This window comes from Dryas octopetala, chromosome 1, assembly GCF_963921425.1.
Source record: "Dryas octopetala chromosome 1, drDryOcto1.1, whole genome shotgun sequence".
NCBI lineage: Eukaryota > Viridiplantae > Streptophyta > Magnoliopsida > Rosales > Rosaceae > Dryas > Dryas octopetala.
The window spans coordinates 31,007,158-31,020,539 of record NC_141366.1 but is presented as its reverse complement, the minus strand read 5'-3'; the positions used below and the strand labels follow the sequence as shown (position 1 = coordinate 31,020,539).

The 13,382-nt window shown below is 35.0% G+C and overlaps 1 protein-coding gene across 1 annotated transcript; it reads right to left on the bottom strand.

The window, feature by feature from the left end:
• Positions 1–1,628: 1,628 nt before the first annotated feature.
• LOC147299731 (disease resistance protein RPV1-like) lies at positions 1,629–11,683 on the bottom strand. Its single transcript, XM_086232095.1, has 7 exons — positions 10,896–11,683; positions 4,352–5,456; positions 3,921–4,223; positions 2,939–3,802; positions 2,238–2,829; positions 2,072–2,119; positions 1,629–1,798 (listed from the first exon to the last, which is right to left on the bottom strand). The coding sequence occupies exons 1-7, from the start codon at positions 11,393–11,395 to the stop codon at positions 1,629–1,631; spliced, it is 3,582 nt and encodes a 1,193-aa protein (XP_086088221.1). The 5' UTR covers positions 11,396–11,683.
• Between the last annotated feature and the right edge of the window lie 1,699 nt (positions 11,684–13,382).

Here is a 13,382-nt window from a genome sequence, read left to right as displayed (position 1 = left end):
ATAAGTGCATCAATAGAGTAAAATAATTTTTCATAAAATTAAACATGTGGATTAAATCCACATCTTGAGTTTTCAAAATGTAAAAATTAGCACTAAGCTAGTTAATTAATTCAGAAGCACCCTTAAACCAAAATCATTAAAAACTGGGGTATTACACAATTATTGTTAGAAGTTAGATACTTAATTTGGCGCATTTAATTTCATTTTTAGTTTTTGTATTAAATATTATTTCTTTTTTTAATGGGCTATCTCAAGCCAATTAGTGGCATGCCCGCACCCATGACCTCGCCTCATTTACGGTGAGGCGTGTTTTGGCATTTTCGAGCAAAAACATGTCATATAAATTAATTAAGATCACATAAGTTGGGAAACAAAAACATTTTTTTGTTTTGTTTTTATAATCGAAGATTGCATTAGAAGAGGCAAAATTACAAATCAGCAGCGAGAATGGGAAGCAACCAAGGAGGTGCTTAATTCATTCTCTCCAAAAACAATCGGAATCACAAGATAAACCAAATTGTGCTAAATGATGAGCTACCATATTATATTTAGGCTTATTCATACCATTGCCCCCTGTAAGATACAATTTTTTTCACTTTGCCCCCTGAAACTTAAATTCTCTCAGTTTGCTACCTGAACTTCAAACAATTGTTGCAAAAAACTCTATACCGTCAACTCTGTCAATTTTTCTGTTAAAAAAGCTGATGTGGCACCTATATGACATGGGTGGAACCCTTTTCTAGTTATGTAACATCCATGCAGACACTAAAAATTATAAAAAATATGATTATATGAGTAGGGGACGTTGCAAATTTCGAGCTTAATGTCAATTTTTTATAATTTTTAGTGTCTGTATGGATGTTACATAACTAGAAAAGGGTCTCATCTATGCCATATAGGTGTCACGTCATCTTTTTTAACGGAAAAATTGACAGAGTTGACGGCATAGAGTTTTTTGCAACAACTGTTTGAAGTTCAGGTGGCAAACTGAGAGGATTTAAGTTTCAGGAGGCAAAGTGAAAAAAAGTGTATCTTACAGGGGGCAATGGTATGAATAAGCCTTATATTTACGAGGAACATACTCACATCTAGCTAACATTCAGTATTATTGTTGTTTTTTATTGCAAGTTGTCGTTTTGTTAACTTGGGCCAATGAGAGGATATCCTAGAAACTCATGTCAATCATGTTCACTTGGGCCATTCTCTGGACACGCATGGGTTATCTTAATGTATTGCTGTCTGAGAGTCTGCCTTTGAGGCACACTATGGTTGTGGGTCAATATCCTCTCTTATTGGGCTTAGGCTCTCCTCACAACAATTACCAACGTCAAAATCATGCAACGAGTACTGAGATTCCAGTTAATTGTGTTCTATTTAATTGTAGCCTGGAAGGATAAAAACATTTCAATGATACTCTTATCAATGAAGGCAGAACAACGTACTCTATTGAAAAACTAATCAACAAACAATAAAACCAACAAAAGATTTATACATTTATTCAAATATACTTTGAAATTTGAGCAAGAACCAAACATGACTACAAATACAACAGATATATGGAGGGCTTGTTACCTGTAGCTTCTTTCACTGGAAGAGAGAAGAGCGAGCAACCAAATGTGACAAATGAATTAAGTTGGGACCATTGTCGGTGTAATCTCTGGGGGCCAAAAGAGGTAGGCCCCCAACACAAGCAAAAGAAATAAGACAGCTGCCATGATGAGCACTTTCCAACCTCTACCTCCACGGTTATTGCTGCCCCTCTGTGCTTCAATCTGTTGCTCCTGTTCTTCTTCTTTGTCTATAAAAGATACAAAATATACATATGAGAAAATCAAGTCTAACATATCAAAGTGGAACTATTTCTTTATAACAAACTTTTGATGCTAATTTATAAGCAATGTGTTCGAGTTGTGTGGCTCGACCCCAAGTCATGGGTGTGGGTGGAGTTAATCACAGGATGGAAAAGTAACTCAACAATCAAGATATAAGTTTGGGATCCACTATACTAATAGCACCAAGGATTTTGATATAGTCAGAATGCAATAGAAAATTTTGGGACATTTGAACACACCTGTTATAGAGTTGATGGTGTCCTCACCATGTTCCCCTACTTCTTTGTCTATATATACAACATAGAAATTTCAGAAAATTAGTTCCCACATAGAAATCAGAGAAATATTTTTAAATTCAATGTTGGAATAAAATCAAATGGGACATCATATATTTGATCAACAGACCTGCTATTTCAAAAGAGTGCTCCATGATGTATTTGAAACAATCCAACTCAACAAAATTCCAGTTGCAAGAGCAAAATGACCAGCAAAGGCAGTATATCCGGAATATTCCTGATGACTGCAGCAGAAAACGAATTTCCCTGGTACTGTTGGGTTGGTCTTCTTGCTCATATAGAAGCTTGATGCCACACTCCTTTACCTGAAGCTGAGATCTCGTGAATATCGAAACAGTCACTTCATTGCCACTTTCCAATTGGTTCCTATAGTTCTTCCAATGACTTAACCATATCATGTCTTGTCCATTTACTGGAATGCCGTAGAACATTGGGCCATACATCCACATCAGACTCTTGCTCTTGTTACTGACTGTTGCCATTATTGGTTGAGGAAGAGCATCTTTCATGTCATCAATGCTGCTACGACAGTCAATATTAGATTCGGCATAAACACAGAAGACGTTCAAGCCTTGGATCCTTTCATTGGGTTGAGAAGGCACAGTAAAAGTTATCGAAGACCCTATACTTTTATGGCTAAATTGGCTTGGAGCTTCATTTCCAGGAAAATATATGCTGATCATACCATCTTCATAAAATGCCTAGACATACATACCATATATTAATTAAAATCAAAATTTTGGTCAACTATTTTAATTGCATATAGCCAACTATCATAGATAGAGAGATGGGAAAAAAACAAAAATTAACCTGGATGGGCAGCGTTATATCCCTCCCAAAATTATCCACCTGTATGGTGTCCGTGGGTTTGAAGTTTAGTGAGCCAAAAAGTTGGGTCATTTCTACCTCACATCTTTCAATGGGTTCTAACTTGTACCAGTTCCCAAATTCGAGTAGGTTCCAGTTGTCTCTCCAAGAAATGTCTTGAAGTGCTTCATGTAATGAGTCACCTGTTATTCTTTCCAACAATGTGGATTGGGTTACATCTATGACTTCTGTACCTGGTAACTGTTCAAGCGATTTGAGCTGCGGACAGTCTCTAAAAGTGAGTTCGTTCAGCCTAGCAACACCTTTGATGAAACTTGGTAGGCAAGTAATTGGATTTGAGCTTAGGTTTACTCTTTTCAATTTCGGAAGGCGCAAATCTGTGGGAAAATTATCGTCAGAAAGATTGCAATTTACAAGACTTAAATTCACCAAACTCTGTGGTAATAAACATGAAGCCCAGAGAATATTTGGTTTGTTGCTTGGCCATAATTTGTCCTCCTCCCCACTGGTAGTGAATACTGCGTGTATTGGAATATCATCTGCTTGAAACGTTTGCAGAGATTTCATCTCCAATGTCGGAAAGTCACTAAGATTTGAGCAACCAGATATGATTAATGTTTTAAGTGACAACATAAAAACATTATGTGGAAGCTTTCGAATGTTTATGCAATCTTCCAAATCCAAATGAACAAGTCTCTGTAGGTTTCCAATGGATTCGTGGACATCAACCAAATTTGCACAATCTTTAAGAATCAAAATCTCTAGATTGGGGACGTATGAAAAGTCGGGGGTTTCAGTAAGCTCATGGGAGTGGCTGAGATTTAATGTCTTCAATAATGGAAGATTCTGGTGAAATAAAGAAAAATGAAATTAGGTAGCCAATCAATTACACTAACTGTATAATAATCATTGAAAACCTAAAAAAGTTAAAGAAATGTAGAAGATATTATGTAGAGTAGCATACCTCTATCTCCCTCCAGACTTGTTTCAAGTTGCTATAACACATTTCAAAAGCAACCAGACTCTCCAAAGGAAAATCTTTGGGTAAAGAATCAAAAGAAAAATTATTCCAACAAAACCATCTTAGCTCCATTGGAAATTCTCCATATGATCCATTGAGTTGTACATGACTAAGCTTGAGTAGTCTTAAATTCTGCATCCTTGCAAATGCATCTGTTTCCAAAATCACATTTGATTTTCTTGGAAGAGTAACCATTGTTTGGGCCATTTCCATGTCCATGATAAGACCTTCAATTGCTCCCGTACCCTAATAACAACAAGAGAAAAAATATATATATTTGGATAAGTTAACCAACGTTGCAGGTGAAAAAAAAAAAAGTTAATTCATTATATGTTACCCTTATATAATTAAGAGAAGCAAATTATATTTCTTACATTTTTTCTTGTCAATACTTTGAAAGAATCATTGTGATGCCACAATCTACTCCTTTTCTCGGGCTCCCTGGATTCTAAGCGAACAATTCCTCGTCCCATGTCCCGAATCATGTGATGCATTTGCACTTTGTTATTTTCATCAACCTGAACCAAACACCTCTCAATGAGGTTCTGAATGCCGACAATAGTGTAGAAATCACAACCATCTAGTATTTTGACAATGACATCTTTGTCCATTCCAACAAAGAAACATGCAATATGGAGAAATAAATTTTGGTCATGGTCATCTTGCAAAGAGTCGTAGCTTAGTTTGAGTTTATCCACAATTTCAGCATTTGGGATAGCTTCCGACTTCTTTAATCCACTTTCCCATACATTTATACTTTGTCCGGATAGAGAGGAACCCAAAACTTTCAGAGCTAATGGAAGTCCCTCGCAAAGGTTTACTGCCCTCTTTGAGTATTCCATGTAATCTTCATTAGGATACTTTTGACCAAAAGCGTGCCAACTGAAGAGCTCTAGTGACTCACTATCACCAAGAGGTTTAACGTTATGCACTTTAATATGTTGGTGGTGAACTTTTAGCAACCCTGCATTGCAAGTTGTTATGATAACCTTACTTGCGGGGTAAAACTGACCTTGCATCTTAATTACTTCATCTAATTGGTCCACATGATCCACATCATCTAGAACAAGAAGAACCCTTCTAGAGTTGACAGCATCTTCAATCTTCTTTTTTCCCTCACTAACAGTGTGTAATTTCACTTTCCTCCCATTCAAAACATCAGAAAGAAATTGCTGTTGCATATGCATTAAGTCATTGGGTGTTCTTGAACTTTTGCTAATGTTTTGAAGGAAACTGCTTCCTTCAAATCTTTTACGATTTTCGTTATATACAAACTTAGCAAGGTTTGTTTTCCCAATTCCACGCATCCCATAAATGACAAGTATGCCAACTTCAGCTGTTTCATATTCTACCCATTTATTTATAATATGGAGTTGAATACCAATTCCAATTGGGCGATCAGGAGCAACACTTAAGGGCCTGCGGCTTAGTTTATCCTCAATCACTTTGACAATTTTCTCAATAAATCTCGACTCGTGCCTAGAAAATTGCAATCAAAGTGAAAAGCAAGTCAGACATGTCACCCTATATATATGATTTTAAATAATTAAATTGTAAAGCCATCATTCAATAAAAAAGAAATTATAGGAGTCTCATGGAAATTATATGACAAATATAACATAATGTTCATAAAGCTTTAGATATAGCCCCATTTTGACCATAAGAAATTAGGTGCGGCCCAGTTGACTTTGTTATTAGATATAAACCCATTTTTTTCCACGTCAACAATTCATAATGTCTATTTTGCCCTTCGAGGTAAATATGGAAATTAATTAAAAATCCATGATTTGCAGCATTACTATTAATTTTGATTGTTTTGATTGTTGAATACATGAACCAAATATATTATTAAAAAGAAAAAAAAAAAAAACATTGTTAGCAATTATAACCATTAGCATATAAACACCAATTACCATAAACACGTTAAACACCTAATATACATATAGTCTACCTACTATCTAGGGAAAACAAGAAACATAATAAGTCAACTCAAATATATACAAACCTACCCCTAAGGTACATAAATATAAAGCATAATATGTACAAATACAAGAACAAAAGGTCTAAAAAGAGAAGAAGAAATATATACCTTTAGCTCAAGTGAAAAAAAGAGATGGGAGAAATAATAAAAAGAATAAGATCCCTCTAACTCAGGTTGAAAAAGAATGTATCTCTAACTTAGGTGAAAAAATAATTTATCTCTAAGGCATGTCTAAAAAGAGAAGAAGAAATATACCTCTAGCTCAGGAAAAAATATAGATGAGAGAAATAATAAGAAGAAGAAGATCCCTAGCCTCTAACTCAGGTTGAAAAAAAAATATATCTCTAACTTAGTTTGAAAAAAGAAGATGGAAGAGGAAGAATATATCTCCAACTTAGGTTGGAAAAAAGAAACAAATGAAGTAAAAAAAATTGAAGAATAGAATTAAAGAAAAAAAAAAAGACTAGATCTCTAAGCATAATGAAAAAAAATATATATATATAAGAAGAAGATCGATAAAACAAAATTTATTCGAAGAAGATCGAAGAAGAAGAACAATATCAAGATCGAATAAAAGAAGATTGACTCCATAAGTTACATAAGAACGGACTACCAACATTAATTTACAACCAAGTCGCTTGAAATATGATATATAGTTATTAATCCACATTAAATGTTTCCATTTGAATACAGAAGGGTAATATAGAAATGCTAAGTAATAAGGTTGACTCTGCAAAATCTATAGAAGGAAAGTAATCGGACGTGGCATCATTAAAATGGGTGTATATTGAAAACAAAAAACCCTTGCGTTTTACTCAAAGTCATGTATGCCTCTTGGTTTTATATCTAATTATTTCAAAATTAAAAGGGTGAATTGGAAATTATCCCTTGACACTTTTTTTTTTTTTTCTAAACTCTAACCCTATGACTTTTTAATTACTAAGTGAGACCCAATTTTATATTCATAAGCCACATATGATATCTATAATGTAACACGAACCAAATTTCACGGGAAATTTAAATCTTTAATCTTTATTTATAATGGCTATTTAGAGGCGTGGTGAGAAGCTGAATTGTGAGATCCCTTATTTTTTCTTCAAAGATTTATTTTAAATATTCAGAGAATTTATTTTGAAAAATAAAAGATTTTAGATTTATTTTATTTATTTATTTTTTTAAGTTTTAAATTGGGTTTGACCAAAAAGGTTGACGTTTTATTTAACGGGCTTTTGATTTCGAATTTGGGCTTGTTAGGAAAGTCTCGAATTCACGAGCACGTAGACACGAACCGTGCATCAAATGAAGTTTCAGTTTAAGAATTAAGGACTACCAAAGTAGAGGCATTTTAGACTCTTTGATTATAAGGACTTTTAAAATTTTTAAAGCTCAAAAATCAGAATTTTTTTTTTTCTCTCTCTTTAGAATTTTCTACAACCTTCTCTCTCCTCCCTCATTTTTTCTCTCCCCGCACCCTCACTCTCTCGTTTTCTCTCTTTCCCCGAGCTCACTCTCCCCCCTCTCTTCTCTCTCCTCTCTCCGGCGCGGCCAGCTCCTGCCAACTTCCCGACGACCAGAGGCCGGCGATGGGTCTCTCTCATCGTCGCTGACAACCCCCCCAGACTCCTTACTTCTCTCTCTCTCTTTCTCTTTCTCTATCTGTGACTCTCTTCTCTCTCCTTCATTGTGCGCAACCACCAGCCGCCAGTAGCACCGGCCACCACCCACCAACCTGAGCCACCGCACGACCCTCTTTCACTGGCGTTGACCACCAGCCGACGTCCCTGGCAGCCCAGCCCCTGCGCGTACAGTGACGAAGCCAGAGGCATCTTGCTGTGTCGTCAGAGTCCGGCCAAGCTCCGGCGCTATCCACCTCGAAAATAGGTGAGACTACCGTGGCACAAGACGATCCGACTAAGGATCGAAGTTAGACTTCTCAAGATGAGTGGACCTTTGTTTATAAATTATTTAATGAATTTCATGTTTTGACTCTTATTGGTATCTTGAGTTTTGATTGAGAAACAATAACTTATGAGTTGGACCTTGTTTTGAAAGTGTTTCTTGAAAATTTATGTTTTTTTTTTAATTTAGTTTGGTTATCTCGAGTTTTGGTTAAAAATAGTGATTACGGGTTGGATATTGTTTTATTAACATGTTTTGTGAATTTCAATAGTTTAAATTACATTCCTTGACATGGGTTTAATTTTGAGCATGAGTTTTAAACTAAACGAAAATGGTTTACATTTATATACTTATGTCAACTTGTCTTCAAATAAAATTTCAAGAAAGGCCTAGAGCAATATGTGTTACGGGTTGATTACAACTAATAGAAATTATATGGATTTATAAGATCGTTTTATCCTCGAGGCCCATTTGGAAGGAGGTGATCTTGGATTGTCGGACTATCTTGTTTGGACACGAACATTTTGATTCTAAAATGAGCAGTTAAAATCGTCCAAGTAGTACCCTCTCTTAACAGGTATAAATTGCTCTGCACTTGCCTAGAGATGACTCAGCGGTGTATGACCAGCATTACATATTCGCTCTGCACTTGCCTAGTTGGCAGTGTATGACCAGCATAGTATATTGCTCTGCACTCGCCTATTGATGACTCAGCAGTGTATGACGAGCATAAATACACCATTACATATTCGCTCTGCATTTGCCTAGTCGGTAGTGTATGACTAGCATAGTATATTGCTCTGCACTCGCCTAGAGATAACTCGGCAGTGTATGACCAGCATAACATATTGCTCTGCACCCGCCTCGAGATAACTCAGCGGTGTATGACCAACATCATAAGCTCTGAGTGCATGTATAACCAGCATCATAAGCTCTGTGTGCACGTATGACCAGCAGTTCCCCGGGTACTAGTACGATGTGATTTTATACGGTCATTGAGGTCTTACTTTGATTAAGTTTTAAGTTGTGAGATTTAATAATTTGACTATTAGTGTTTTTATTTAAGGATTTAAATGATATTACTATCTAACTTATTTTGTGGGAAACTTTGAAGTCACTTGTATACTTGAGTTATTTAAATCTATGCGTTTGAAGGTTCCATGATGTTTTCAGAAAGGTTTGAAAATTGGTTTTAAAACTGGGAAATTTTAAAGGAAAAATCGAGTTTAGATGTTTACGACAAACTTCACGCTATTAAAACTTTTTATGTCCACTCACCGAGACTTTTCTCTCACGTTTCGTCTATTCTTGTTGTAAATTTTCCCCAGGTAGGAGCGGTCGAGTCAAGAGGAGCGTCGAGGCATTTTGAAAACATTTGAGGACTTTGTAAGCTAGAGTCCCCTTTTATTTTAGTTTATTTTATTTTATTTGTATAAAAACTTAAAATGGCTCTGATAACCTATAATTTAGTCGTATTTATCTTTGGAAGGGTCAGAGACTCTTATATACTTTGTGGTAGAGGTGGCTAAAAGACATAGAAGTGTTTTTCTGCAGGTTTTAAAAAGTTGGGTTAGTCCAATTTCAAGGGAGGTTCTGCCAAATTTTCGGTAGGATTTTCCTTGACTTTGGATCCTACAGGACCACTCCAGATTTCAAGGTGGAATCTGGAGGCGGTCCTGTCATATAACCCATATATGCTACACAATTTACACATCTTGCCATTGAATGTTCAATTTCAGTACGTTTTTCCTCTAATAAATCCCTAAAATATAGGGGTTCATTCAATTCCTATAACAAAGGCACCTATTATGGCATGATTAAACCCAGCCCATGAAACCTTCTTATGTAGATTCAATGAAATGATAATGCCCCCAATATTTGACGATAAAAATTGTAAGCATCTATATTTGGAGTTCCAACATTCCATCAGATTTGTAACATTAACTAGCTAGGTTCATTACTGATTCTGATTAAGCAATATGATGAATTGGTTTTGTGTTTTTGTTTTGGTTTTTAAGCAATCATTTTCTCTTACATAGTAAGGTGGATTGTAGGTTCTTTTTGTAAGGTAAATTGAGTTGTAGGTAATCTTTTTGCCGGGGTTGTAGGTTCTTCGTTTATAAAGATTTGTAGGTAAATTGGATGGATTGTATGTTATTTATTTATAAAAATTTGTAGGTAAACTGGGTTGTAGGTTCTTTGTTTATAAAAATTAGATTGGATATGCGTATTTACATGATATATTTGAATGAAATGATATTGTAGGTGAATTAACATCATACATGGTGGCACTAGTGTAGTGTTTGTTTTTTTTTTTTTTTTCACAGGAAAAGTGCGTGTCACACTGTCACTAGTTGAAAATTGAAAGACAAAAATTTTTGTTGGGCACTATTTGTCGCAAATAGTGTAAAATTCGTCGTAACAGGTCTTTTACTTAAGTGGTGAAATTTGAGGTGTAAATGGTGACATTTTTGCATAGTTTATGCAAGTTTTTGGATTTATGTATCTATGGAGGCTGATGGGAATATATATTGCTTTATTTTTATGAGAAGTTTTTTTAGATAAATTGGTGTGTATGATTATTATTGCTGAACATATGGGATTTTGGTGGAAACAAAACTATAAATTCATGTTTGAATTTTTATTTTTTATTTTTTAAAACCCTCCAAGAATTGAATGAGCAGCATTTAAAGTCCCAAGATATAAAAAGATAAATAAGACGTTTTCATAAATTCAGAGTCAACTAGGACAAAAAAGGTTTGAAAATTGGATTGAGAGTATTTTGGAAATTTATCATATGTGAATATTCAAAAAATGCTGACTAATAAATCTAAAAATAGAAAGTTGGTGAGTTTGCAAGTACTCAAAGGGTTTTACTCATTAATAAAACATAGCATGAGTTTTTAATTTTTATACAAGAAAAATGAATTTGAAGGGGTTTCCTTAATTTACTAAAAATTAAAATAGCACAAAAAAAATTTGGTAGTGAATGGCAGAAGTTTGGCATGTTAATATTTAAAGTATTTGAATGTCGTTACCCATCAGCTTGATTTTCTAAGACCATCCCTGCCAGGTCCGCAACTTCTGCAAGTGCTTTCCTCCATCCCTCCACCTTGTGTTTTGCAGATTGATTTTTGGCGTGTCTAGCAAATACTTCTGCAACATTTCCAGTCTGCTTCCTCGCATGAGATGGATCGACGTGGTAGAATACTGGTAAAACTATGAGGCCAGAGGTCCTCTTGCGTTCGAGGATCATCACAAGCTCATCAAGGCACCATCCGGAAGCCGCGTAGTTTTGTGAGAACACAATGACTGAGCTTTGCGACAGCTGGATAGCTTTCTTGAACTCCGGTTTAATGTCTTCTCCTCTCACAAGTTCATCGTCGTCCCGGAAAGTACGAAACCCTGCTTTGAGAAAGGCTGTGTTGAGGTGGTCAGTAAAAGTCTTGCGAGTGTCTTCGCCCCTGAAACTCAAGAACACATCGTACTTACATCTTGAACCACACGGAATATTGGAAGATGATGTAACAAGGGCCATATCCAATTATCACTACTAGAAAACTATTCCTATACCACATGCAAGTGACAATGGTATATGTGTGAAAAAAGCCACTGAGCTCCTGTGGTATTTGAGCAAATACCACTGTGCTTGCCACAAAACATTCATCTGTTGTGCTTGCGGGTGTATAGAAAAGTCAACTACCACAAATAAAAGTCAACTACCACAAATAAGTGACTGTGGTATTTGTTTTGCAGGTATTCCACAATTTCTCATCTAACACAACTTCCAATCTATTTTTACTGACATATGTGCAGTAAAAGCACAAGAGGTATTTTACTCTTTATCAATGGGACCTTATATACCACACTCAGCGCCCAATGGCATTTTACTCTTTATCAATGGATGTTTAGAAAAAATCCTGCAGAATAGTGGGCAAAAAAAAAAGTACAAAAATTAATAATAACAAAAGGTAATGGACGAATTAGAAGAGAAAGAGAAAAAACATTTTTGTATTTATAGAAGAAAATGAAAAAAAATAGGGGAAAATGCTCATACTCAATTGAACCAATAGAAAAGCCAATTGCAAATGGACAGTACTTGGGTCACCCCACCTCTTAAATTTTGATTTTGGAAATGTCGGTACATGATTGGAATCGTTCACTTTTTAGATAATCTATTAAAGATCATCTCTACAAAAAATCAAATCGAAAATCGTTTGGTTATATAACTGTTGTCAATTAAGTAGAAAAAATCGATGGTTTCCAATTAAAGAGTGATTTTTTGACCAAACCGATAATTTTTTCTATTTAATCGACAACATTTATATAACCAAATAATTTCCTATTGAGTTGATTTTTTACAGAGATGATCTATAATAGGTGATCTAAAAAGTGAACGTTCCCAATCATACGCTAGCATTACCGAATTTGCGGTTTTGAAAACAAGAAAAGAAAAAAACAAATGAAAATACAAACTTGGTATATCTGTGAAGTGGGCATTGCTTCTGGAAACAATGGGGAGGTGACTGTACTTTTGCATTCAATGGTGAAGATCAGGTCTTCTACTTCAGCCCTTTATACCAGAAAAAAAAAAAAAAAAGATCAGATCTTCTAAAGGAAAAATAGAAGGAAGGTAGAGAGAGATATAGAGAGAGTAAATAAAGATCTAGAGAGTGTAAAGAGCGATAGAGAGACAAGTAGAGAGAGATTGAAAAAGATTGTTATACTTATCTATAAGGAGAGTGGGATCCAAAAACAATGATAGAAATTTTTTTGAGAAATGTGTCCACTTTATTTTGGGGTAAAAATAATATTTGGAATTTAAATTTGATTGATATTTCAAACACATCTACACCTAAACCCACTTGATTCCCAAATAAACAATTTTTTTCGGTCAAAGATTCACACTTTCAAAGTTGTTGTCCTTAGCAAAATAAAAAAATGAAGTTTGTGGTGTTTACCATACCACCTATGGCAAAAACATTTGGGATTGATATTTTGAATCACATCTACACCTAAACCTACTTGATTCCCAAATAAACTAATTTTTTTCGGCCAAAGATTCAAACTTTTAAAGTTGTCCTCCTTAGCAAAATAGAAAAATGAAGTTTGTGGCTTTTACCACACCACCTATGGCAAAAACATTTGGGATTGATATTTCAATCTCATCTACACTTAAACCCACTTGATTCCCAAATAAACTAGGGGGTATCCCCAACTTAGATTTTATTGGATTTTAAAAGTCTAATGAAATTTAGGTGTCCCCAACTTAGATTTTAATAGATTCCAATGAAATTTAGGTGTTCCCAACTCAGATTTTAATGGATTCCAATGAAATTCAGGTGTCCTAAAAAAGTCATAGATTTCATTAAGTGAAAGATTTTAATGGATTTGGATGGATTTGAATGCATTTTTTACACATAACAAATTTTATGAGAATTCCATCCAATTTCTTTGAATTTTGATGGATTCTATGGATTTTAAAATCCATTAAACTCCTTTAAAATCTGAGTTGGGGACACCCC